At 33.7% G+C, this 26,722-nt stretch overlaps 2 protein-coding genes across 3 annotated transcripts; both read right to left on the minus strand.

Moving 5' to 3' along the window:
* Nucleotides 1-10,310: 10,310 nt before the first annotated feature.
* Nucleotides 10,311-16,568, minus strand: LOC133206257 (ras-related protein RabC-like). Of its 2 annotated transcripts, XM_061342213.1 has the most exons (5): nucleotides 16,542-16,568; nucleotides 13,825-14,073; nucleotides 13,506-13,668; nucleotides 11,988-12,107; nucleotides 10,311-11,055 (listed from the first exon to the last, which is right to left on the minus strand). In XM_061342213.1, exons 2-5 carry the CDS (start codon nucleotides 13,993-13,995, stop codon nucleotides 10,913-10,915), a joined length of 597 nt encoding a protein of 198 aa, XP_061198197.1. In that variant the 5' UTR covers nucleotides 13,996-14,073; nucleotides 16,542-16,568; the 3' UTR covers nucleotides 10,311-10,912. The 2 variants fall into 2 exon arrangements, with proteins under 2 accessions (XP_061198197.1, XP_061198191.1); XM_061342207.1 differs by lacking the exon at nucleotides 16,542-16,568 and having other exon boundaries at nucleotides 13,825-14,289.
* A 5,040-nt stretch (nucleotides 16,569-21,608) lies between these two features.
* Nucleotides 21,609-25,663, minus strand: LOC133199662 (NADH dehydrogenase [ubiquinone] 1 alpha subcomplex subunit 7-like). The gene is made up of 4 exons (XM_061335539.1): nucleotides 25,592-25,663; nucleotides 24,903-24,958; nucleotides 24,611-24,769; nucleotides 21,609-21,731 (listed from the first exon to the last, which is right to left on the minus strand). The coding sequence occupies exons 1-4, from the start codon at nucleotides 25,646-25,648 to the stop codon at nucleotides 21,656-21,658; spliced, it is 348 nt and encodes a 115-aa protein (XP_061191523.1). The 5' UTR covers nucleotides 25,649-25,663; the 3' UTR covers nucleotides 21,609-21,655.
* Nucleotides 25,664-26,722: the final 1,059 nt, after the last annotated feature.

Below are 26,722 nucleotides of genomic sequence, written 5' to 3' on the forward strand. Positions count from 1 at the left end.
AAGATCATAAAAAACATAATGATTGCAATTAAAATTGGGGAACGATTTTCAATTTCTACTTGTCTTACTCAATGCAACAGAAAAAAAAACCCAAAACGAATATTCTTGACGAAGCAAGTCTTGAATCAACGCACACTCGGCAATTCATTGCCGTCAGCGACGTAAAAGCAGAGGGGAGGGGTAGCTTGGCCCCTCCTTTTTTCAAACTTAAAAGTTTTATTTTTAATTTACTGTGAAAGTGTTCATTAACCCCCCCCCCCCCCATACACACACTGTTTTGTTCTGTATTTAAATGCGGTCATTTTATTGTAAAGAAATTTTTTGGAGGGTTCACAAAAGTTCAACCCACCAATAGGATTTTCGACTTTTTGAAGTAAACCTATTTCTCTTGCTTGCCAAAGATTTTCGGGTATTAAGTTGTATTTTCTGCCCCCCCCCCCCCCCCCCGACTTTCAAAAACGATGTTACGTGCCTGGCCGTTAATACTTTTAAATCTTTGTCATGACTGTTAATTTATTCTTCTCATTTCATTTGCTTTATTTTAATCTATATACAGATGTTGAAAGCCAATTTTTTATCTTTTAACTTTATCGGATATCCTTTGACAATTTTTTTTTTCTATAGCATACAGATTTCATGCAGACATTGTCATGTATTTTCGACAATTTTTTGGAAAAATTGGTGTTTTTACGGGAAACGCATTCAAAATTTACTGAATGTAGTGATTTTCTTGTATAATATCTTACAAGAGTGTTTATGTACTGAGTTTCCTGTGTGTGTCCTGGTAAAGCCATGTAGTGACTTGTCAACTTCCGGTGTGTGATTGAGCAAAATCACGTGACCAAATGTAGTGACTTTTAGGTGAAAAATCATTTTTTCATTATTTGAATTTTCATCTTTCTGAACCTCATTTGCATATACAAAGACCCATAGAATCACAGTTATGGTCTGTTTATCTTGTTAGCATTGCTGGAACATAGTGTAGTGACTTTCAGGTGTAAAACCTCGTGTAGTGAGAATTGCGGTTGTACACGTATGGGTGTGTGTGTGTGTGTGTGATCCTAATTGTTGTTCTAACAATTTACTGATATGTTGTTTTAACTATAATGAATGGTAGCTGGAGATCACTTGAATTAAAGTTTTTATTATCATTTATCGTATGATGAATTAAATCAAATTTCATCAATGGGAGAAATCTTTTCTTTTATGATTCAATTTTGGTACCAAAGGGGGGAAAATGAATATATTTATAAATAAAGTTTTACTCGTCTTCATCTGCTGTGAATAAAATATTGTTCAAAAACTTTTTTAATTGCAACTTTTAAATTGATAAATAAATCATGATGCGGTTATAGCTTGATATATTATATGTTATATGTGTACTTAGAAAAACGTACTAAATCACCATAAAATAACTTGCTGAGGTCCCAAACCGATGGAAAATTTTGTTGTATGATATTTTGTGATCTCTCAAAAGCATTTGATTTCGTTTGGCCTAAAGGTATCTATTTAAACTTAAAACATGGGATTACTGGTAGTTTGTATAAATGGCTTGAAAATTATAGGTATCAACGGGTGATATATCGTAACTTGTTATCAACACCCAACCCTTATATGCTGGTGTTCCTCAGGGCTCAGTTTTAGGACCACTTTTGTTTTTAATATATGTGAATGATGTTGCTGATAATATGGTTACTTTTTATAGACTATTTGCTGATGATAATTCTTTGCAGCATTCGTCTCATAATGTGAAAATTATTGAAAGAGACTTAAACAAAGATCTAAATGTTCTGGAACTTTGGTCTAAAAAATGGTTATTGAAATTCAATCCCTCTAAAACTAAAGCAATAATGTATAGTACAAAGAAAAACATAGAATATCCTAAGCTTCTTTTCCAACAATGCCAGCTGGACTTCATCTCTGAACACAAACACCTTGGAGTATTTATTTCACACGACGCTAGTTGTTCACCGCATATTGAAAATCTACTGTCTAATGCATACAAAAAATTATCTCTTTTGAAAAAATTAAAAATTTAAAGTAAATCGAGAAACTCTGACACTCATGTATACATCATTCATAAGACCGCAACTTGAATACGCTTCAGTGGTATGGGGATGCTGTCAACATATTGATAACGATAAGTTAGAACCAGAAGTCTCTGATGAGACTGTAGCTCTAGCTACTGGTCTGTATGTATAACAAAGGAAATGTAGCACTTGGATTTGAAACTTTGCAACATGCAGCAATAAAAAGAATTATGTATCTTAATGTAGTCTACTTGTGTCCCAAGTTATATTGAAATCAAACAAAAACTGTAGGAGGAGTAGCACTTTGAAAGTATATCACAGAAATATCTATTTTAAGTAAACATGGCAACACCATTATTTGAAATCAAAAACCGATGCACTAAATTATGTATCTTAGTGTAGTCTACTTGTGTGCCAAGTTATATTTTAATCAGACTAAAACTGTAGGAGGAGTAGCGTTTTAAAGGAACTTCACAGAATTTTCTATTTTTAGTAACCATGGCAACACCCATCATCGAAATCAAAAACCGATGCAGTAAATTGTGTATCTTAGTGTATTCTTCTTGAGTGCCAAGTTATATTGAAATCAAACCAAAACTGTAGGAGGAGTAGCGTTTTGAAAAATTGTTTACAGACAGACGGACAGCTAGACAGACGGGCGGACGACGGACACCTTACTATCGCATAAGTTCTTCTGGTCTTTGACCAGTAGAGCTAAAAACTGCAACTTTATGCTGCTAGAATTGTAACAGGGTTAACAACTATAGCTTCCAAAGATTCACTCTACTTTGAAACGGGATGGGAACCTCTTAGTTGTAGAAAACAAGAAGCTAGAATAAAAACAATGTTCAAGCTTCATAATAATTTAGTGCCTGAATACTTAATGGACATACTTCCAGATATGCACTTTAACACATATAGGATCTCCCATGATTTGTAGTTGGATATGATTTTTATCCAACGAGTTGTGTGTTTTTTTATCCCCGAGCCTTGGCGAGGGGATAAAAACACACAACGAGTTGGATAAAAGTCATATCCAACTACAAATCATGGGAGATTCTTTTTATCCCATGTTTAATACTTCACAACCAATGTTTTACACTGTTTTATATGTATGACTCCACTTTATTTTATTTCATCACGCTAACGCTAAAACCATTGTGACGTCACAACTGCACTTAACTGTGGAATATGAAAAAATTATCCAATGAGTCATATCCACGGGATAAAGGGGTAAACATGGGATAAATATATTTACTCAACAAGAAATTGTCGAAATTATGATATTCCAAAATGTCGATTACAAACTTATAAGTCTACATTTATTCTGACAGTAGTTAATGAATAGAACTCAGTTCCACTTGAAATTAGAAATTTACAGTCAGTGTCAAAATTCAAATCTATAATTAGTACTAAAAAATCTGCTCCGCCATCATACTTTGATTACGGTAAAAGACGACTAAATGTTCTTCAAACCATACTACGGCATAATTGTGTATTGAATAGCGACCTTTATAGATGCAGTTTAATATCAAGTCCTTTATGCTCGTGTGGAAAAGTTGAGGATACATATTATTATTTATTTTTGTATGTCCAAAGTATGAGAAAGCCAGAAAAGAATTTTTAAATAAATGTTTACAATTTGACAAAATCCACATTCTAGATACACATGTCTTATTATGGGGGTTAGATTCATTGAATGCTGCAGAGAATGAACGTCTCTTTTCTTTTGTTCAAACATTTATTAAACATTCTGGTCGATTTCCTTGTTAGCATTAATTAATGTATCAACTTATATGCATCGATTTGTAAACATTTACAAATATTGTATACTTTAAAAAATTCATGTTTAGCTGTGACGATTTAAATGTGTAATTTACATGTAGGGAGAGGGCGTAATAAGTTTTCAGAACTTGTGCCCAATCCCTTTGTAATTATAAATTACAATAAATTATGTTCAAACCAAATCCCGAACCGTCTTTACCCAAGTCCCGAACCGTCTAAACGGTGACCCAAAAATATAGGAACTTGCAATAAAAATTATAGCTTGAACACGTGTGTGTGTGTGTGGGGGGGGGGGGGGGGGGGGTAACGAAGACGATTTTCCCGTCTTTGTTTCTGCATCTTCACTACAACCATTTATAAAGATGAAAACTTTATGACAAATTCTGTTGAACAGTTCATTTCAAGTGAACAAAAATATCATATTTGGTAGAAAAGAATATATAATTATGTTCCTGAATAGAATAGTATTTAGGAAGAAATCTTTAAAAAAAAAATTAGAGCAGAATTTTCAGCATCCAACTGCACTAGATTTACCGCCCACATGGCGGTCTACCAATCGTAAGGTTTCAGTGACTGACTTTCTATATATGGTCATGTCAAAATTCGACAAACATGTTGACTTGTACAGTATTTGTTTTTAGTCCACCTGAGCTGAAAGCTCAAGTAAGCTTTTCTGATCACATTTTGTCTGTAGTCCGTCTGTCTGTCCGTCCGTCCGTCTGTAAACTTCTCACATTTCCAACTTCTTCTCCAAAACCACTGGGCCAATTTTAACCAAACTTGCCACAATGCATCCTTGGGTGAAGGGGATTCAAGTTTGTTCAAATGAAGGGGCATGCCCTAATTCAAGGGGAGATAATTTAGAAATAGTGAAAATTTGTTGGCATATTTTAAAAATCTTCTTCTCCAGAACCAATGGCCCAAAAAAGTTGAAACTTATAAGAAAACTTTGTTATATAGTGTAGATTCAAGTTTGTTCAAATCATAACCCCTGGGGGTAGGGTGGGGCCACAATGGGGGATCAAAGTTTTCTATAGGAATATATAGGAAAAAACTTTAAAAATTTTCTTCTCAAGAATAGCAAAGCCATGATATGTTATATTGATATGGAAGCATCCTCAGGTAGTGTAGATTCAAGTTTGTTCAAATCATGACCCCTGGGGGTAGGGTAGGGTCACAATGGGGGATCAAAGTTTTGCAAAGAAATATATAGGAAAAAATCTTTAAAAATCTTCTTCTCAAGAACAGCAAAACATTGTTTAGTCATATTGATATGCAAGAATCCTCAGATAGTGTAGATTTAATTTTGTTCAAATCATGAACCCTGGGGTTAGGATGGATCCACAATGGGGGTTCAAAGTTTTACATAGGAATATATAGGAAAAAACTTTAAAAATCTTCTTCTCAAGAACAGCAAAGCCTTGTTTAGTCATATTGATATGTAAGCATCCTCAGGTAGTATAGATTCAAATTTGTTCAAATCATGACCCCTGGGGGTAGGGTGGGGCCACAAGGGGGGATCTAAGTTTTACATAGGAATATAAAGGAAAAAATCTTTGTCTCAAGAACAGCAAAACCATGTTTAGTCATATTAATATGGAAGCATCATCGGGTAGTGTAGATTAAATTTTGTTCCACTGATTACCCCTGGGGGTAGGGAGGGGCCACAATGGGGTATCAAATTTTTACATAGGAATATATAGGAAAAAAACTTTTTAAAATCTTCTACTCAAGAACCGCAAAGCCATTTGTTATATTGATATGGAAGCATCCTCAGGTAGTTTAAAATTCAATTCAGAATAGAAGAAAATCAGGTCTACAATTTTCACATCAAATACATGTATTTACACATTTCTTATTTGTATCTGTGTCCTTGATCGGGATCGAGATACACTTTATATTTATTTGAGCTCCGTGCGTGTCAACCTGTTCCGGTCCTTTTTTGTCCATAATCCAAGCATGGATAAGCTACAACCAGTGAAGCTGGCTAAAGTATGTGTATTCTTAACTTTATTTTATGAATGAAATTCTACCAAAATGTTCAGATACGTTAATTAGTCCTTTTACTGAACGCTAGTATAGTTGATTTACGATCTAAAAATTTAAGACAAGCTGAAGTAGAAAGAAAGGGGGGGGGGGATGAGTGTACACTGTTGAGGTTAGTCTGTAGGAAGACAAGAATTTTCGTTTTTACAATTATTAATAAAGCCCACATTGTTGGCTTATGATGACCATAATAAAATGCCTATTATGGCTATATTACATCAACTTCTTAATTGGTGCATTAGTGCACCATGCTCTGCACTCCCCTATTTTATGTGGTCATACATGCCAACTTCAAACACAAGTTACAGTAGTTCTCTTTTCCAATTTTGATACCTTTGATGAAAGTGATAAAAAAAAAATGGAAATCGAAAATAGACGTTCGAATTCTGTGAAGAATAAAATGTGAGGTATCTAGCTTGCATGTATATCCAAGAAACGTTTTCAAACTTGTAACATTTTAAAAAGATCATATGCGGCACTGTACAGACTGGAAATTCATATGTATTTTGTTGTGTGTTACATGTAAATAGTTATTGAATAGATGTAAAAAGACACTGCAAACGAAATGGTATTTGTGTTAATACCTTCAAGCTTTCAGAAGTTTGTTCATATGCATTAACATATGCTGTATTGTAAAACACAGGTTTAAATCATGTTTCCGGGTTTTATATTGTATTGAGATTCTCTTTTTAACAATATTTTCCATTTTTGAATTGTTGGTACATGATTTTTTTTTTCAGTACTTTGAGCAAAGTGAGGTTCTCATTATAAACTTTTTTTCTTGAGTCATCTTGTTGTGGTCATGATGATGATGAATATTTTGATAAATTCCTTAGAACCCCCCCCCCCCATTTCTCATAAGGGTTTAATAGTTTACTTTAATTTTTGTGTTGCTGTAATCATATTTTAAGCTCCACACTGTATATGGCAATTTTTATCGAATAATTGAAAATAAAAAATTCAGATACTTTTTCCATTTTTATTTTTATTTTTTTAGTCGACTGTGTAAAAATTGGAATTTCATTTTTATTTTTATTTATCCCCCCCCCAACCCAATTTTTCAAAAAAATTTCCTGTAAATCATTTAATAAAAAAATGTTGGCCTTATCAAAGGCAATAAACAGATATCTAACGATAAACATTCGAACTGCCATCTTTTTTCACACGGAAATGCAGTATTATTCAAAGCGGATCGGTAAAAAATCCGGAATTCCTAAAAATCGGTAGAAATGGGATTAAAAAATATATATCGATAGACAAGCGGTAGGTAGGGTTAAAATCTGTAGACTCCCGAAAAAATCGGGAAAGTTGGCATGTATGTGTGGTACAACAGAATTTCTGTAGCAGTACCTGGGAAGGTCAAACAACAGGTGGGGCCAATGGCCCCACTATTCATAACATGATGGGCCCATATTGAAATTTTAGGGGCTGAGAAAATATATTGGGGCTGGGACGATACAACTTTTTTATATCAATACGTATCACAATATTTGAGCCACGATAAGATATGTATCACAATATATTTAATTTGTTATAATTTTTTTTTTATCAGAATATATTTAATTTGTTATAATTTTTGTTGTTGTTGTTTTTTTTTTTTTTTTGTATTGAAATGAAGAAAACATTTCTTCACAAATAAGAATAATTTATCAATATGCATATCGTCCTCACACAGAATCAATATCTCAATATGTCGTCCCAGCCCTAAAATATATCACAGTGCAGTATAATGCCATCTCTGACAACAAAATTTAGGAAAATAAAAAAAAAAGGTGTGATAGGAATTGACAAATCATAGTATATAATGTTGACTAAAGGAAATGATATTTTTTGTTTAGGTTGGCTGAAATTAAATTAGTGTTGTATTACTGCTTATTCATGAACATTCATTCAACACAATTGGTCAGTATTGTCAGTGGTATTGCTGGGCTCTGTGTCTTAGTTGTGAAATAGCATTAATTTCATTGAAATCAACATCCAATTGATAAGTAATATCGTTATCAATTTATGAAGTTTAACACGCTCATTCAAGCAAAGTGACAAGCTGTTATTGGAATGACAGTATTTTCCATATGTGTGACTTCGTTAAGCTGTGGTCAGTTGTCCAAAACAACTTCAAGTTAACTCTTACGATCCACATGGGAGGAAAAGTTTGTTTCTTTGCCAGTGGATGTCGGTTCTGATTTTAGTATGTAGTAAGATTCCATCTAACTTTGATGAAGAATACCAATAGTGCCGAAAGTGATGAACTTACAAACTAGAAAATCATGCATGCTCGCATCTTGTATTTGCATTGCACTATTTTTCAGGGTATACACATATGGAGCATGGTGAGGCCCCTTCCCAGGCCCTGCTATGGATCTATGTCTTTTGGAAATTAAGAAAAAAATAGGAAATTCTGATGTCTAAATGTTTTTAATTCCAGGTTTTGAAGGTGCTTGGTCGCACAGGCTCACAAGGACAGTGTACACAGGTATAATTTTAAATTTTATTAAATGGACATTCAGTCCGGCAAAATGACCACTTTAACTTGACAAAGTTTTACTGAAAAAGCTCTTGAAGTGCATACTCCACATGAAATCAAAAGGTTTGGTTAATAATGACTTTTTGTCAAGTAAATGTTTTTTTGATAATGTCACTTCCATATCCATGCACAAGTTGGAGCTAATATTGTACTTCGTTGGGAATTGGTATAGCATATACATATATCTCTGCATTCGTCAAGTGACATTTTACCAGATGTGCGTAATGGTAATACAAATTTTACATGGACTAACATAATGGATGTGTTGAGTGCTTTATGCATGGAAGCATTTACAGTATTGTAGATTTACTTCTAATTACATGGTTATGAGGGGGTCACTCAAAGAAACTCTCCTTTACCTTCTCAGGGGATCTCGGAGTTGTTGAAAACCATCAGTCCTGTAGGCAGGGCTGGTAAAAATTTGACTGGATTGATAACTTACACAAGAAAAATCGGTCCAAATGACCATTTTCAAAAAAAAATGAGGTGATGCAAATTTTAAAATTTTAAAAGATTTGGATCGGGGTGCTTTTGGTGAAGGTCACAAAATCAGCAGAGATGGTCATTAAAACAGCAGACAAGGCTGCGTGGTGACAATGGTCGATAAAATTTGTTGAAGCTGGGACATTTATCATCATTTATGTCTCTGATTAAAGACTCTATCCTAAGAAAAGAAACTGAGAGATTGAATGCTGCTGAAAATAAAGGGCATTTTAATGCAGTTATTCCTTTCTCAGTGTACAAAGTAAGGTACATGTAAATGTATCTGGTCTGACAAAATTTCATCTGGTCTGACAGAACATTTGACTTTGTCAGACCAAATGTCTGATAGTGATTTAAAAATTTTGACAATTCTGGCCTGGTCTTCACTCCTCTATTATGAACTCGCCATTTGATCAGACAAATGAAAAAGTTTTAAACGCTGCAGTAAATTTAATAAGGTGTCCAGTTGTTGCAAATGATTCGCTACAAAAGGAATGAAATTGTGGTGGTGCTTTTAAGAGTTCAGATGTATGCATGTTGGAATGAATCCCTGCACCTGTGCAAATTCAGAAATGCATCAATTTGCAGTAGGTCATAATATTTGCCTCTTACTCGAATCTACACAAGTTCATCACTTGGACAACCTAGATTCAATTTCAGGTTGTCCGGATGAAAAGGTTGGAATGGTAAGGTGACAAAATTAATGCTAGTGTGGAGTCTTATTTTCTAACCGGTACTTCTTTTAATGAGAGAAAATGGAGCTTTCTAGTAGGTGTTTGTATGGAATCCTGTTGAAACAATACAACAGTTACAGTTGAATGCAATGATTAAACCAATTGAATTATGCCAGATATATAGCTAATAATGCATGATCAACATATTTTAGGTGCGAGTAGAATTTCTGGATGACAGTAACCGTTCCATTATCCGTAATGTCAAGGGTCCAGTTCGTGAGGGCGACATTTTGACGTTACTGGAATCAGAAAGAGAGGCTCGGCGACTGAGGTAGCCATTTGGCCACATGTGGTATGTATATATATCTATGATTAACATAGGAACCTGATCACATTCCATTGACTTTACTGGGAAATCTGATTTATTAAAATACCAGCTTGCTTTTTATAGACCATTTGATTCATTAATTGGTACTGTAAAGTGAATGTCCAGTTTGGAATGTCAATTATTCTGAGTATTGAACCCAATAGCATGTATAGTACTAGTATTGCTAAAAAATGTTATCTTTTTGTCTTCATCTTTACAGATAGCTTTTTACCTATTATGCATTAGATTCAGAGCAGGGCAGGAAAAAGTTACTGCTTTAGCATGAATTTTTGTAGTTTATTATAAAATGCAATTATTTTTATACAGGCCATTGTTCTTGGAATGACAGGGAAGCAGAATTACCCATGGCACTACAGTCTCCAAATCTTACTATTTATATGATGAAGAAGATGATGATGATGATAAATGATGATGATGAAGAAGTGTGTGTGTTTTTGTGTGGAGACTTTTGCAGCACATAAGCCACACCTGGAGAATGTGGTTCCTAATTGAGAGTGCGATTTACCATAACTGACACTTAAGATTAACAACAGATTTAATTCTAAAACCTAAACAACAACAACAGCAGCAATAAAGCAACAGCAACAACAAAAGACATGATCAGCTGATGGGGAGACTGACAACCTTGGTTGATCATCCATGGTTTATGTTCACCGCTGTTTGTTAATCATGTCTGAGAGTTAAATCTATTGTTTAAAAATAGGGTAATCTGTATTGCCTTTCATTTCAAGAATAAAAAAAAGAAAAGAAAAAAGTTTTTTTTAATAATATCACACTATGAAAAGTATAATGTTGATGTTCACAAAATTGATAGTACACTGTACATCTAAAGGAAAGGAGTGCCTATACTAACAAAACCTTTACTGTTTTGAGATACTACCTAGAATTACAGTTTATTTGAAATGGAGAAAAACTACATGCATCCTGAATGTAATGATCAGTTCAATGTGAAGTTTAACTAATGTATGGTAAACAAATGTTGTCACTGACAGCAGCTACTCTTAGGTGCTTGGAATTTGGTGATTTCAACAGTTTCATTATACTGAGATTCAATTACAAGTGGAGTATTGAAAACATCCATGAGTCTCTCGCCAATTCTTTGGAAACTTTCTTCAATTCCAGAACCTAAAATTAGAAATATTAACAGTACAGGATTATACCCATTGGTTTGTTTTTGCCTGCAGGACTTCTAAGCTGTGTGGTGAATCATAAATATTTTTTTTTTTAAATATTAAAATATATATAATACTGAACCAGTTTCAAATAGTCTGTGAGCAAAACATCCTTTGATTAATTGGGGTGGGGGCTTGAAATTCAAGGCACAATTTATGATCCCCATTACCCATATATGCTATGTACCAAAATTGGTTGAAAGTAGAGAAGTGGTTCCAAAAAAAAAAAACAAGGTGAAAATATCCCAGAGTATACGATTGACGGCCAACGATGGTCAAAAACATATAGCAATAGGTTACCAGGGGTGCGTTCAAGTTGGTGGCTACGTGGCCTCTACGTAAATTACGAGCTAGCCTAGCCGCTACGTATGGTGAGCTAGCATAAATATATGAAGCTTAGTACCAAACCCAAGAGGGCCTCCTTTATTGAAACTTCGCAACAAACAAGATTTTAACAAAAAGGGTTACTATTTTCTATATCTTAGCGAATTAAATGTAAATTTACATTTATATTTTCGCTTCAAATATTTTTTTTTTGGTTCCAAAAATGTTTTTACTATCCTAAGCCTAAACCTAACACTTGGCGACTAGGTGAGCTGTCCGTTCAGTAGAGATAGATATTTAACACCTAGCTGCTAGGTTAGCAATTACAATTTTGAACGCAGCCCTGAGTGACGCAGGTGACCTAGTAATTCTAAAATTTTTATTCCCCCCCCCTTCCCTTTTTTTTCAATACCAGTTGCAAAACTGTCAAATTTGAGAATAAAGTTACAGAGATACTAAGACAGTATATACATATATATGTATCCTGATGCGTCAACTTATTCTTGTGAGGTCAACTGATTGTTTGATGCAGACTTTATACTGAATTATCCTCAAAGTTACCTGTCTTAGCGCTTATGAAGTAAGTATTTTCACAATCAAAAGCCGTGGCGAAGTTATCTACATTTTCAACGGGAATTAATCTTTCCAAATCAGACTTGTTTCCAATAAGAAACTTTAAAGCTGAAAATAATAGAAAAGTAGTGAAAATTCCAGTGTTGGTGATGACATGCGAAAACGGAAGATCATTGTGAACTAAATGTATCAATACACGACTGTAAAAATAGAAGTATTTTGAAAAGAAAATGATCGAAGACTGTTCTTCGATTTAAAAAAAATTGTCAAGTAATTCTTGTCAAGCTATTAATTTGGACATGATTTCAATCTTTACAATATGTATAGTGCAAAACCAGAACTGTATAAAGAAAGGGGGAAAATAGCCTGTGTGCTAATCAAAGAATGAAGGCGTGCAAGGCGCGGGCGATCCCCCGCTCTGAGAGAAGACATTTTTCAATTCTAAGAGTTCATGAAATGTCATAATTTTCAAAAATTACATTGTCAATATAATCTTTTACACACTTGCTTCCTATATTTTGTGGAACACATTATTGACAATTTATTTTTCACTAATTTTTTTAAGGTATGTGAAATAAGAATGCAACGACAAACCGTTTGACCGTCGGTATATCGCGATATATTTTTCCTCGGTTCAATTAATGATACGCTAAACTGAATATCACGGTTCGGTTCAATCGGTCCAGAACTTGCGAATCATCCGTTTTGTTTCCTCGTTTACAATTTCAAAATTGCTTCCGCGCAAAACATGAGGTCGACGATAACGCAGTACGGCAATTAAACTCATCTCCAGCATCTTACAGACCTCAGATTTAACTGGGTGAAGGACTTCTTTACCTTGTCATGTATCGTGATACATATCGTATCGTGAGGTTAGTGTATCGTTGCACCCCTAGTGAAAAAGAAAAAAAAAGCTTCACGCATGATTCGAACTCCCTCCAAAGCTCAGTCACGGTTAGGCGTAAGAATGAACGCGTTAACCACAACGCTACGAAATCTGCTTTTCTTGTTGTGTGTCAGTATGATTTAAATAAACGAGTTTGTTGAAGCGTAAATTTTTTTCAGAAATGTTCGATTTTCATATAGAATGGGTTCAGATTCCATTTTATTGAAACATGAAATAGATTTTACATTTACTTTTCCGTCATTGAAACGTTAATGAAGAATGGAGACTTGACCCATTCATATTCAAAAATCATTTTTTATGGCTCTAATAAACCCATTTTCCACTCTAAATATGCTTTACTGTCAACTTTAATAACAAATTATCAATCAAAAAGTCATTCAATAAAATAATTGAATCAAATGTGTTGAAGATGACATTACTGAGAACATTATTTCAGAAAAATATAACTTTTCCGTGAACTTTGAAAATTGAGAAATATATTGTCCCAGAGCGGGGGATTGTCCTCGCCTTGTACGCCCTCTTTCTTTATTTCTGGTTGGAGGTGGGGTTAAAAATGAATACCAACAAAACGAAAATTGAGATAGATTTTGCGTTCTTGCCTTTTGGGGCATGGTTGGTACAGTCCTCTGCCCACTGTGATAGGTAATGGAGAGATGCCGGATCATTGCAGCTGAAGACTAAGAACACAGCGTGCGTGTTTCGGTAGTAATTCCGGGTGATGGTTTTAAATCTTTCTGCTCCCGCTGTATCCCAGATGCAAAACTAATAAAACTTTTCGTTAATATATTTCATAAGGTAAATAAGTTGTAAGTATAAACTATTCTTTTATGATCGTGCTTATTTCCTTAAATTTCTTTATCACTAAGCTTACGTGGTGCTTGTGAATACAATCGATAATTCAACAAGAAATGCTCTTACTGTGATATTTTGACCATCAATCTTCACAACCTTTGAACAGCTCTCTATCCCCAAAGTTGGTTGAAGAAATTCCCCAAAGACATTATCTTTAAGTCGTAAGAATATGGAGGATTTACCAACACCGGCTTCTCCCAAAAGAACCACCTTAAACATCCTTCCTTCGAGTACCATCCATCCTCAAATCGGCATTTACAGTTTCTACTTTGCAGTAGTCCGAAAATTAGACACTTGACCCACCTTATGACCTATCTATAAGTATTATAATAAGTCAATACCCCATTTATAAAGCAATATAAGAAATAGTCATGTTATCTCCATTGGGGTACGACGAGGTACATGTATTACTTCACTATTGTTTACTTAAATATAAAATGAAAACAAGCCGGATCAGGTGTCACATTTTGTTGTAAATGATTCAGTTATAAGGAAGGTTTTCATTTTTATAACAAATCGCTCTGGTTATTAAAAAAATAATAAAAATAAAAGAGAAAACAACCACGGAGGTTACGAACCAAGGAGGCATGATATGTTCTTCCACTTTCTAAATAAACGTAACTGAGCGTCTTTGTGCTACTCCCAATTACCTTATGTTGCACTGAATTCATAGGGGTGAAACGATACACCTCCTTCACGGTTCGATACGTATTGTATAATTTTGTCTCGGCACGGTTATTTTCGATACGATACATTTTAATAGAAGGAAACAAATTCAACCTTATTTTATTCTTTCTTTTACTAAATCTAGTCACTTAATTTACTAATTTTTATTTGCAAATTGACTGGAAGAAATTGATTAGAGTTATTTGACTGTCAAAAATTATTTTACAAACTATCTCTCATCAAAAATTTAGTTTTCTATGCTTATTTATACTGAGTAACGTGTTTTACCTTATGCCAAACCCGACTGAATAACTACCCCGACCGAAAAATGAACCGAACCGAAAATTAAAGATTTTGCACCGTGTATCAAACCGAGAAAATATACCGCGGTGAACAGTTTCACTCCTATGAATTCATTATCAACTTTTATCGATGCACTATTTTTGGAAGCCTGAACATTTCATTATGCCCCCGGATCGAAAGATCCCGGGGGTATATTGTTTTTGTCCTGTCTGTCTGTTTGTCTGTTTATCTGTTTGTCTGTTTATCTGTTTGTCTGTTTGTCCGTTTGTCTGTCTGTCTGTTGTCAACTTTAACCTTGCCCATAACTTTTGATTGGTTGGAGCTATGACTTTCATATTTCACATGTGTATTCCTTGTGACAAGACCTTTCTTTGGGTACCATCATATTTGACCTTTTGACCTTGACCTTGGAGTTTGACCCACTTTTACAAAATTTTATGAGACTTTAACCTTGGCCATAACTTCTGAACAGTTGGGTGCTTGGGGTTTCAAACTTCACATGTGTATTCTTTGTGACAAGGCCTTTCTTTGGATACCAACCACTTTGACCCTGTGACCTTGACCTAGGAGTTTGACCTACTTTTGAAAAACTTTAACCTTGGCCATAACTTTTGAATGGTTGGAGATAGGGCTTTCATCCTTCACATATGTAATCCTTGCGACAAGACCTTCCTTTGGATACCAACCACCACTTTGACCTTTTGACCTTGACCTAGGAGTTTGACCTACTTTTGAAAAACTTTAACCTTGGCCATAACTTTTGAATGGTTGATGCTAGGGCTTTCATACTTCACATATGTAATCCTTGTGACAAGATCTTCCTTTGGATACCAACCACTTTGACCTTGACCTTTGACTTTTATTTAAAAAACTTTAACCTTCGCCATAACTTTTTCAAATTTCACAGGTGTATTCCTTGAGACAAGACCTTTCTTTGGGTATCAACATTTTTTATCTTTTGGCCTGGATTTTGACTTGCATTTGAAGAAACTTTAACCTTCACCATAAGCTGCCATACGGGGGCATCAGTGTTTCACAAACACATCTTGTTTTCTTTGTGAAAGTAAATTTAAATATATATATATATATATATATATATATATATATATATATATATATATATATATATATATATATATATATATATATATATATATATATAGATCGTGACACACCCCCTTTTCTCTCTCTTGGTACTAAGAATTATATCTATTTACGTAATCTGACCTATCTAATTTCTAAGAACTTCCTCTAAAGTGAATTTGTATAGAGAAACATACATGTACCTGTAGTTGCTTTATAGTTCAAAGGTACAACAGAAATGTGTATACTGTGTATTATTTAACAGGAAAGAAGCATCAGGCTCCGGAGCCATAAAACTTAGATGATCTCACTTTTGATCTTAGTCTCACTTTTACAAAAGGAATTATAGATAGTGGAAAAGATAGACTAAGATCAAAAGTGAGCTCATCTAAGTTTTATGGTCCCAAAGTCAGTTCTAACTACGTAGGCACATTTAGAACTTTTGAAGACGAAATCCCTTCTAGAATCTTTATTACTTTGGGAAAGAACAAAGAGTTTTGAAGAGCTTAGCTCCATACATGAACATGTACCTAAGGAGTTCCTGTATGGCCCTGATAACGACCTCCTCCTAAAGGAAGCAGAGACATAAATAATTTACGTCTCTGGTGACAGCCTGACAGGCATTTTTAACAACGACTTCAAACACCGATTTGTCAAGTCAAATCTACTCACAGACAGGGAAATATATACTATATATACGTCCCTGTCACAGATAACTGTTGTTTACTTACTTGTAAAGCCTACTGTGTAATGTTTGTTTACATTCATGTTGCAAACTGGAAATTATATATTCGAACTAATTTACAAAATCGATTCCGGATTAGATATTCGGATTGGGTCTCTCAGTCCAAACTGACTGTATGTACAAGCCCGTAGAAAGCAATTTCAGTTTGGGGGCATAATCATACATTTTCAGGGGGGGGGGGGCACTATCAAAAATCCTTTGACAAGCAAAAATCAAAACAAATCAAAAGGTCATCAGACGTTATTTAATATGGAAGGGAATTACCGCCAAAAGTCTATTTATCTTGCTTTTATTCTTATTCTGCCTTCTTCTTTATTCTTTGTTATTATTGTAACTATATGTCACTTTATTGTTTTCATATTCGTCTTTATTACATTTCACTTTGAACTTTTTTCATTCTTCATTTTGTCCTTACTTGCATGTTGCTTTATTCTTGTAAATTCGTTCTTCTTTCTTTTAAATTGATACAGTTTCTTTAATAAATATTATTATGATCATCTCTATTACAAATGTAAATTCAGTCACGCAAACCATGAAGCGCATTCAACGAAGACGAATACAAGTAGTGTGAATTTAATGCGGCATTATAAAGCTAGGTGGCAGGGTGTTCGCTGCGAGTGTTGGTAAAATTGGATACGCAAACCCGGGCCGAGGTTATTCGAGATTTTTCAAATTTCTGCCTTAATACTTTATCAATCGAACCCAAATTTTCAAATATGTATGTTATAGGTTCTGACATGTATCCGGTGTCGTTCCCCCTGAAGGCTGCCTAGGTGGTAAGACTTCCCCCGGAAGACTAGCTATATAGTGAGACTTCTCCAGGGGAAAGTCTCACTATATAGTCAGTCTTCCCCCTTCATAGCGAAACTTCCCCCTTTGATTTAGTTTCCGAATATTTTTTTTTTTATTGTAAAACAATGTTTTTATACTAACGTTTTCAGTGTTTGGATAAAAGTTATCCCTCCTATATGAATGAATCAATAAATATATGAATAAATAATTAAAACATTTTAATTGTGATTTTTACAATTAAAACTTCTTAACCATGCAGGTAAACATATAGGTAAACTGCACGTTTCTACGGGTAATGACCTCTTTACTGTTAAACTAATTATGTCTTTTTTCTTTTGATAAGAATCGTCTCGGAACAATACTATAATCTGCTGTGCACGATAAAATTTTAATGCGCACTTTTATATTGATTCATTTGAAACTATTCATCTTTTTTATATATATATAAGATCATTACCTAAATATGCAATATATACATCGTCGATGTAAATAAAATCCAAACCAAACACGGAAGGGGAAGTCCCACTATGGTCGGCTCACTATATAGTCATTGCCCCCCCCCCCCCCGGAAGGGAAGTCTCTTTATATAGCCAGACTTCCGGGGGAAGACTCACTATGGGGTCAATCGCAACTTCTCGGGCCTTTCCGTCTAGCGGAAATACAAACTCGAATGTATTACGTAGACGCCATGACAACCCCCCTTTTCACAAACTTTGAAATGAATGTGGGAAGACCTCTTATCTGTGGAGTATAGAGTTTAACTTTATTGAATGTAAAGATATTACCTAAAATATACTATAGAAGGGACTTTTAACTCCGTCTATCCTATATTTAAATAAATAGGAAGTTGTATAAAATTTTAACATCCGGTGGTGTTAATACATTCGAGGTTGTTTTTCCGACCTCTTACGGAAAGACCCGAGATGATGCGATTGACTATGGGGTAAGTCTCACTAAATGATACCGGTAGCGGGGGGGGGGGGGGGGGGGGCTGGCTGGCCACCAAACATTTTTCTAGCCATAACTTTTTACTAATGAAAATGTTCATTGAATGTCTGGTTGACCCCTCCCACTTTTTGTTGTAGTTTAGTCAAATAAGGGCCATGTACGTAGTGACGTATGAGTAAAATTTGGTACTGAAAGAAGTTGGACCCCCCCCCCCCAAATAGAATTTTCGAGTTTGAAGTATTTTTTCTTTTTGTTTGTTTGTTTGTTTTCTTTTTGGTTTGTTTGTTTGTTTTTGTTTGTTTGTGTTTTTGTTTTGTTTTTGCTTGTCAAGATTTTTAGGTAAGTTATTTTTTTTCTCTGGCTGCCCCTTTCAAAAACAATGCGACGTCTCTAAGTTTCATCTGCATTCGCTGTAAAAATTGCCAATATTTATATTCATGTATTTATATTTTGAAAATCTCAATATTTTAGATTATTTTTGGAGATATTTGATTTCCAATTTGCTAAGATGGGTAGGCAATATCAAGCGGACATTTTACATATTTTTGCCGAACGAGACATTGACAAAATATTTTTTTTTGAGTTATTCTGATGTCAAACACTGTGTGCTTACTAGAGATATTTAATTTCTTTATTGAAAAGTGCTATTTCTATACAAAAAATTAATACATATTTTCATTAAAACCGGGGGAAATTTCTAGTATGCCTCGGTCTAGCCTGGTTCCGGCCTACCCATGATGTTCCGCACTACTTTGCAGAGCATTATGGTTTGGCCGAAACCAGACTAGCCCCGCGGTCCCCAGAATCAAGCGACTGCGCATGAACAGTTATTATCCTGAAATAAAGAAATGTCAGTTCAGTGGAAGAATATATAGGGGTCCTGAAAAACAACTCAATTTATAAGGGTATACTAGTAATTATCAAAATATTTAATATTTTTTAATATCAATAAAACTGAAATTCAATCATCCAACAAATAACTTGAATAGGTGACAGAAAAATACACAATTATTTTGGAGTTTTCATCATTGGTCTGGTTTTAATGACCCAGACTTTCTTAAAACGTGTTATTTAAAGCAACAAAAGCACATTTGAAAGAAGAAAGGCTTATAAATAGTTAAAATATAATGTTTAGCATCCGAATAATTTATAAATTTATTAGCTTTTTGTAAAAAAAAAAAAAAAAAAAATGTCAGCTTGATATTGCCTTCCAAAAACTTGGAAATCAAATAATTTTCTTTGAGAAAATCTAAAATATTGAGCATTTCGGGGCAATTTTACCGCGTATACAAATAAACCTATAACTAACATAACTTGAAAATTTGGGTTCGATTGATAAAGTATAAAGGCAGAAATTTGAAAAATCTCGAATAACCTCGGCCCGGGTTTGCGTACCCAATTTTACCAACACTCGCAGCGAACACCCTGCCACCTAGCTTTATAATGCCACATTAAATTCACACTACTTGTATTCGTCTTCGTTGAATGCGCTTCATGGTTTGCGTGACTGAATTTACATTTGTAATAGAGATGATCATAATTATTTATTAAAGAAACTGCATCAATTTAAAAGAAAGAAGAACGATTTTACAAGAATAAAGCAACATGCAAGTAAGGACAAAATGAAGAATGAAAAAAGTTCAAAGTGAAATGTAATAAAGACGAATATGAAAACAATAAAGTGACATATAGTTACAATAACAAAGAATAAAGAAGAAGCAGAATAAGAATAAAAGCAAGATAAATAGACTTTTGGCGGTAATTCCCTTCCATAATTTAAGACCGCGGAACATTAACTGGTAAAATTGGAAATATGCAGCTTACATCATTTCCATCTGTTACAATGAAAGACAATGGAATGGGCGGGTACAATTTGGCACGGACGTCCGAGAAAGCTATGGATTGAAATTCTAGTTTGAAAATCATTTTCAATCCACCTCAGCTACGCTAGAAGGCAATGATCGAATTACTGACTGACCCAGAAGACAAATAATTTCAATTTCGGAATAATTTGAAGTTGAAATATATAAATCAGATTTTCTGACCAGTGTGTTTAAAGAAATATAAAGGGACAAACATTGATTTCTGTTAGGTATGTGCATGCATATGTTGGGGGCGGGCGGGAAGAACGATCTTGGAAATAAAAAAGAAAGTTTTTTTTTCGTTTGGACAAGCCCTCCCTGTTTTTGATTGTCAAACATTTTTCAGTGAAGACAAAACTAAAGAAAATACCTCTTCAGTGTCATCTTAGAAATAAATATATTTTGTCATGTGAAAGCATGATCTGAATCGACTATCCCCCCCCCCCCCCCCCTCTAGAATCAAATAGCCAACCCTGAAAAAAATAATCTCTGTCTTCTATGTCTTTTACATGTCCTTAAAATTATAAGCTAAAAACTCATAAAAACAATGATAAATATGAATTTCAAACAACAAATGTATTTGGGAATTGAAATTATTTGTCTTTTGGATCACACATTCACACTCTGCGTTTGAAAACAGCTCAGGTGGATTGAAAATGAATTTCAAACTAGAATTTCAATCCAATGTTTTCTCGGACGTCCGTGCCGCATTGTACCCGCCCATTTCATCATGTTTTATTATATATCATTAAATGTTTTGACTGTAACAGATGGAAAGGACGTAAGCTGTATATTTCCAATTTTGCCAGTTAATGTTCCGCGGTCTTATATTGAGGGGGTGCACAAACATATGGAAGCTAATTTTTCTTTAGTATTCTATATATCGACAAAATTATTGGGGGTCCACCCCCCACCCCCGGTTCCCCCGGCCATGGTATAGATGAGATTTATTGAAAAAAATTTGGGGCCCTTCAGGGCATACAAGTGAAGAATAACACAAAAATAAGAAGAAATTCAAAACTGATAGCAGCAACATGTCGATATTAAAAAAATAATAATAATAAAATAAATAAAAGATAAACTAATTAAAGAAGATTATGATGACTCTAGCAGATATGGATTACCTATAATAAATGCTTACAAAACATACATGTACATAATTAGCATATGTACGGAGAATTTGTAACGTATATTTGAACTAGAGTATTAAATAAATATTATTACTCTTTTGCATTTATGTGTTTTAATTTAACATTATATAATTAAGTTTTTCTTATTTCAAAAATATTGATTAAAAAATTACCCAGCTTGATAAGCAAAATTTTCTCATTAGACATAATCCACATTTTTCTTTATTTGTTAAACTATAAAATTTTATTATTATTTTTAGCAATATTTCTCAAATACACCAGTATACACCAATATTCTCATGGTATAAAAATGACAAATCATGAAAGTTGTACTGTTATATTTATTATAAAAACAACAAAATCACAATCTAGTATGGGAGTTGAATAGACTTTGGATTATATGGGTTTCCAGGTGTAATTGCTCTGTATCCTGGGGATTGTGGGCTAAAAAGAAAACATTAAAAAAATAATTTTACTGAATTTGTAAATAATAACCAGAAGTCTCTGATGATACTGTAGCTCTACTGGTGTATTTATAATAAAGAAAGATGTATACATCTTAGTATAGTCTAATTGTGTACCAAGTCTAGAAATCTGACCAAAACTGTAGGAGAAATAATGTTTTGAAAGAATTTCACAGAAATTTCTATTTAAATATGCTAACACATGGCAACATCAATTAGCCCCTTCACGATAACTGCAATACTACAATTTTGCAGGGCAAATTAATAATGTTTGGAGAAATTTTTGTTGACAGATTATTAAATGACGTAAATTAAATAATTACTTTTACATCATTTTTCACTAAAGTATTAATATTCATTTTGCCCTGCAAAAGAGCAGTATTGCAGTTATTGTGAAACGATTTATTGTTTAAATAAAAAAACCAATGAACAGAATTATTTATCTAAGTATAATCTACCTGTGTACCAAGTTTTACTGAAATTTGATTTTAACTGAAGGAGGAGAAATTACACAGAGATATTTATATTCTCAGTAACCATGACAACACTGTTTTGTCATTATCAAAAATTGATAAACAGAATTATGTATCTTAGTGCCATCTACCTGTGTAAAAAGTCCTGTTGAAATTAAACAAAAACAATAAGGGAAGAACCATTTTGAAAGATATTCGCAAAAATTTCTATATTTAGGTTGGACTCAATGTGGTTACCAGTTTGTCTGGTTGACTTGATACTACATGTATATTAATAGAGTAATCATTGTACACAAGATATAAAAGTTACCATAACATGATTTTTAATTTTCATTCTCATAAGATTTGTTTCATCTTTTTGCCTAACTCCAACATGATATTTTTTTCCAGATTTTATCATGATTTTTTAAAGATACTTAATCAACAATTTTACCCCTAAATACATCCCAGTGCATTCAATGCACTAAAATGACTTTTAACTGATACATTTCTCAAAAGTATTGAAGGACACAAATCAATGACAATAAATGTAATTAACGTAGGTCACGGGTTTGCAGGCCATTTAAAAGTGTCCGAAAACATACCATGAAAATTAGTTATATGAATCCTCTACGTTCGTTTTATATTCTCTGAAAATTTTATAAAATTCGTCTGCATCGTTTTTGTGTAATTAAATCCCAAACATGCCATTGTTGTCGTTACATTTTCGACGTTATTCTATTGAATTATATAAGAAAAACGTCGTTTTCGGCTCATTTTGAGGCAAGATTTTGTTTAAAAAAATATCAATAACTTTTAAATGGTGCAGACGAAATTGTTTTCCCTTTGGTATTTTAACAAAGAATTGATTTGAAATAAATCAATGTGAAAAAATTAATATGTCTTCGGGTTAGTTTTCGTGTAATTTAAATGTGGATAATTGCTTTTATATCGCAAAATGTAACATTTTTAAGAGCGACGTCATAAAATATCGCGACGTCATGCTTGACGTCGTGAATATCTATCCGGTATTCGGTGCAGAAAAATACGCTAAAATAATTTTCATAAAAAAGAAATTCACGTCTGTCTGCTTTCAAGTGACCCGTGAATCGTATCATAATAATTTTATATCAATGAAATGATTATTAGACATGTTTCTCTTCAGATTAGGGTTTTTGTACGTCTTATATTAGTGAAAATTCTCGCAAGGGACGTAAAACAACAATCAATCCTTTAGTTTCTTTCTTCCAATTTACTTTCTTTATGTGTTGTTTTCTGTTTGTTTTGTTTTTTTCGTTGATTAGACGTATCCTTACATTTGGCTGTGTATTTTTCTTTTAAAGCGTGCTGGCAGAAAACGGTATCCTTTAATTCAAGTAATTCAAGTATATAAAATGTTTTTATTTTGACCATTCAGCAAGGCGCTCAAATCTACGAATTTCTGCCAAATATCGTCCCGGCTAAATACAATATATTTTCAGTATATATTTAAACAAAATATTTATTTTTACATACCACATTTTCAGTGGGGTAAATGGGACAAGGATTTCAAAATTAATTTTATTGACATAATCAACAGCCAGTTTTTTTTAAGAACATTAATTCTACTTGTTGGACATGGAAAGCAAAGTAGCGAATAAAATCTGTAGGTTACAGCATTGCAAGCTGTTGCTTAGGGGATGGTCATTTCGGGGGGGGGGGGGGGGGGGGGGGGGGTTACAGATTTTGGAAATAAATAATCTGTCCTCGAAAATGTTGAAAATAAATAATCTGTTCTCGACTGGGCAAGAAAATAAATAATCTGTCCAAGACTATAAATAATGATATACTGAAGAATTTAGTAAAACGAAAATCATCGCAGATTTCATTTTCATTGTGACGTCATAATCAAATGTGCACAAGAAAGTCGCCCAAATCATATAAATTGCGTACCCAGTTTTAACGACGTCAGCAAACCCGCGACCTACGTTAAGATCAAAAATTTTAAAAAATGAAAATCTTCAAGAGTTTACAAGTACTAGTATTGGACACAGGCACCTGATGCATGGATGGTACACTCTCCTCCCCAACCGAACCCTACCCTCAACCTTCTGAGAATATTAGACAAGAAGACTTATCAAAAATACATGAATTCCATGCCTATCATTAACGAACACAAGAAAATAAATCATTTAAACAAGAAAACAGGTATGATAGGCAATGAATTCATGAATTTTTGATAAGTTATAATGTCTAATAAAAATTCTCAGAAGGTGTGTATGTGTTTGTGGGTATGGAGGGGGGAAGGGGTTACACCATCAAAACATCAAGTTCCTGTGGTGTTGCATGAAAAAATACAAATTGTGGAAATAGATAACATGAAAACAGAGTAGATTTGTGTTAATTAGGATAGGTGATGAAATCTTACCCTTTTCCCTCTGAAGCAGCTGTATCTGGGAGGAGCTTTTGTCCTCCAGACAAGATTTCCTCTGGTGGTTCCACCAGGCGGCGAGCATCTCTTTCTAAATAGTAATTAGCAGACAATTTGTGACTTGGGCCATCTGGAAGGTTTGGTGCAGGCTGAGTTCTACAGAAATGTGAAAAAGTTTGATAGGTAAAATTTTTTTTAAATAGTTTCAAAACATTTAAAATGTCTTCATATCATAGGAAAATCTTCTTGTGTACATCAGGGAAGATATATTGCATTAATTTATAAATACCTTGCAGCTACTTCCTTTCCAACTTGAAATCTCAAATAATTATCAGGGTGTTTTATCTACAAAAACACACGTAAATATACCTTGCTTGACATTTGAGTTTATTCTAGCTTATTATGCAGCAATAACAAAAAAGGTTCAACCTGTCCAATCAAAATTTTCAAAATGTATAACAATGATTAGGCGCCTATAAACTAGCTAACGTTATCTACAAACTTATTAAAAATTTCAAAAGATATGTTACTTTCCTTATTTTAATTAATAAAGATATCCTTAATATTAGTTTTCTTCATATCTCCTTTATATTATTCAATGAAATTAGAGTGTAATTAACTAATTTATTACAATTAGGGAAATTGATGTGTATTAGGTTATCTCGAATTTCCTCCAAGTTTGTTGACATTCAGCAGTGATTTCGCGAAACATGGGGAATTCGAATACATGTATATTAAATATTTTTTTTTAACTTCAAATCTTTCAGTATATAAGAATCCATTCTGTTTATATTAGGCTAAATTTATTTTCTAATTTGGTATGCTTGCCTGTTTCACATAATGACAACAAACTTAGAGGAAATTCGAGATAACCCAATACACATCAGTTTCCCTGATTAATGTGAAAAGAGAAGCAGCAAAGTTCCATAATTGAAAAGTTGGATACATATCTGAACTGAACAATGAAAAAATACTTACATTTAATAAACCAGCCCTTACAGACTGTAAAAATCCTATGATGTCCCTTTTTGCCATTTTCTTAATATAATATCTAAAATGATGATGACGGAAATAGAACATCCGAAATGCGAATTTTAACAGATGAATATGAAGAGACCATGTAAATAAGATTATCATCGGGAAAGGGAAATGGGGTCATAATATAAAGGGGGACGGATGGCTATAAGGTATTTATCTCGTATTTTGATTGTCTGTAATGTTACATACAAAAGTAAATTCTGTAATAGAACAAGAGGCGCATGGGCCTTGACGGTCACCTGAACATCGTTTTTTTTTCTGGCTATGTCCATTTTGGTCCTACCTGGAAACTCCAAGACTAAAATCAGAATCATATTCATGCAGCTTGTCTCCTGGACCTGTCATTAAGAGGATATTTATTATGTACACACTTTTAGAGGGGTACTACGGAAATAAGTGACCGGAGTCCTTGAAAAAACTTATATTGGGCGAAGTGTAAGCCCAATATGCAATATAAAATACATTTATTGCATGAATGTTCAAGTTCATGTTCATCTATTCATTCAAAACCATGTAAATATATGGTACATGAGGACAATGAAAAATATTTACAACATATAAATTCAGGTCAGAGGTACAAGTATATGATATACATATTCAGAAAATGAAAGTGAAAAAGAACAAAAAAAGAAAAAAAAAGATACATATAATAGATATAATAATAATGGTACAAATGAGGAAAAATCATGGAGGATAGACTAAATCATATATTTTTAATATAAAAGTACAGAGTTTTTTTGTCTTAGCATCGGGAAATATGAAGTGAAATATATGGAGATAACGAACAGTATTCAAGCTCAAAAGTCCATCAAACAATATACAAAATAGGAGCAGAGCAAACATGGACCTCCAAACATCAGAGGTGGGATCAGGTGCCATGGAGGAGTGAGCATCCCCTGTCGACCGGTCACACCCGCCGTGTGCTCCTTGTCATGATCGGGAAATAATGGAAAAATCCGTCGACAATTCAGTGTTTAAATAATGGCCTAACAATTAGTATGAAAAACGTCTGTCAGCATTTGACTCAATGATAAATTGTATTTGCTGACAAGGTCATTGTATCGACCATAG

The sequence above is a fragment of the Saccostrea echinata genome, unplaced genomic scaffold, assembly GCF_033153115.1.
Source record: "Saccostrea echinata isolate AGI-Se365-2 ecotype Australia unplaced genomic scaffold, CSIRO_AGI_Sech_v1 ptg000002l, whole genome shotgun sequence".
Taxonomy (NCBI): domain Eukaryota; kingdom Metazoa; phylum Mollusca; class Bivalvia; order Ostreida; family Ostreidae; genus Saccostrea; species Saccostrea echinata.

Coding starts and splice junctions, on each gene's coding strand:
- LOC133199662 (XM_061335539.1), bottom strand. CDS start 25,648: ATGGCAAAAAGGGACATCATAGGATTTTTACAGTCTGTAAGGGCTGGT. Junction 24,770..24,902: donor GGAAAGGAAGTAGCTGCAAG/GTATTTATAAAT, acceptor ACATTTCTGTAG/AACTCAGCCTGCACCAAACC. Junction 21,732..24,610: donor GCTGCTTCAGAGGGAAAAGG/GTAAGATTTCAT, acceptor TTTTCTTTTTAG/CCCACAATCCCCAGGATACA.
- LOC133206257 (XM_061342213.1), bottom strand. CDS start 13,995: ATGGTACTCGAAGGAAGGATGTTTAAGGTGGTTCTTTTGGGAGAAGCC. Junction 13,669..13,824: donor TTGATGGTCAAAATATCACA/GTAAGAGCATTT, acceptor AAGTTTTATTAG/TTTTGCATCTGGGATACAGC. Junction 11,056..11,987: donor CTTCATAAGCGCTAAGACAG/GTAACTTTGAGG, acceptor TTCTAATTTTAG/GTTCTGGAATTGAAGAAAGT.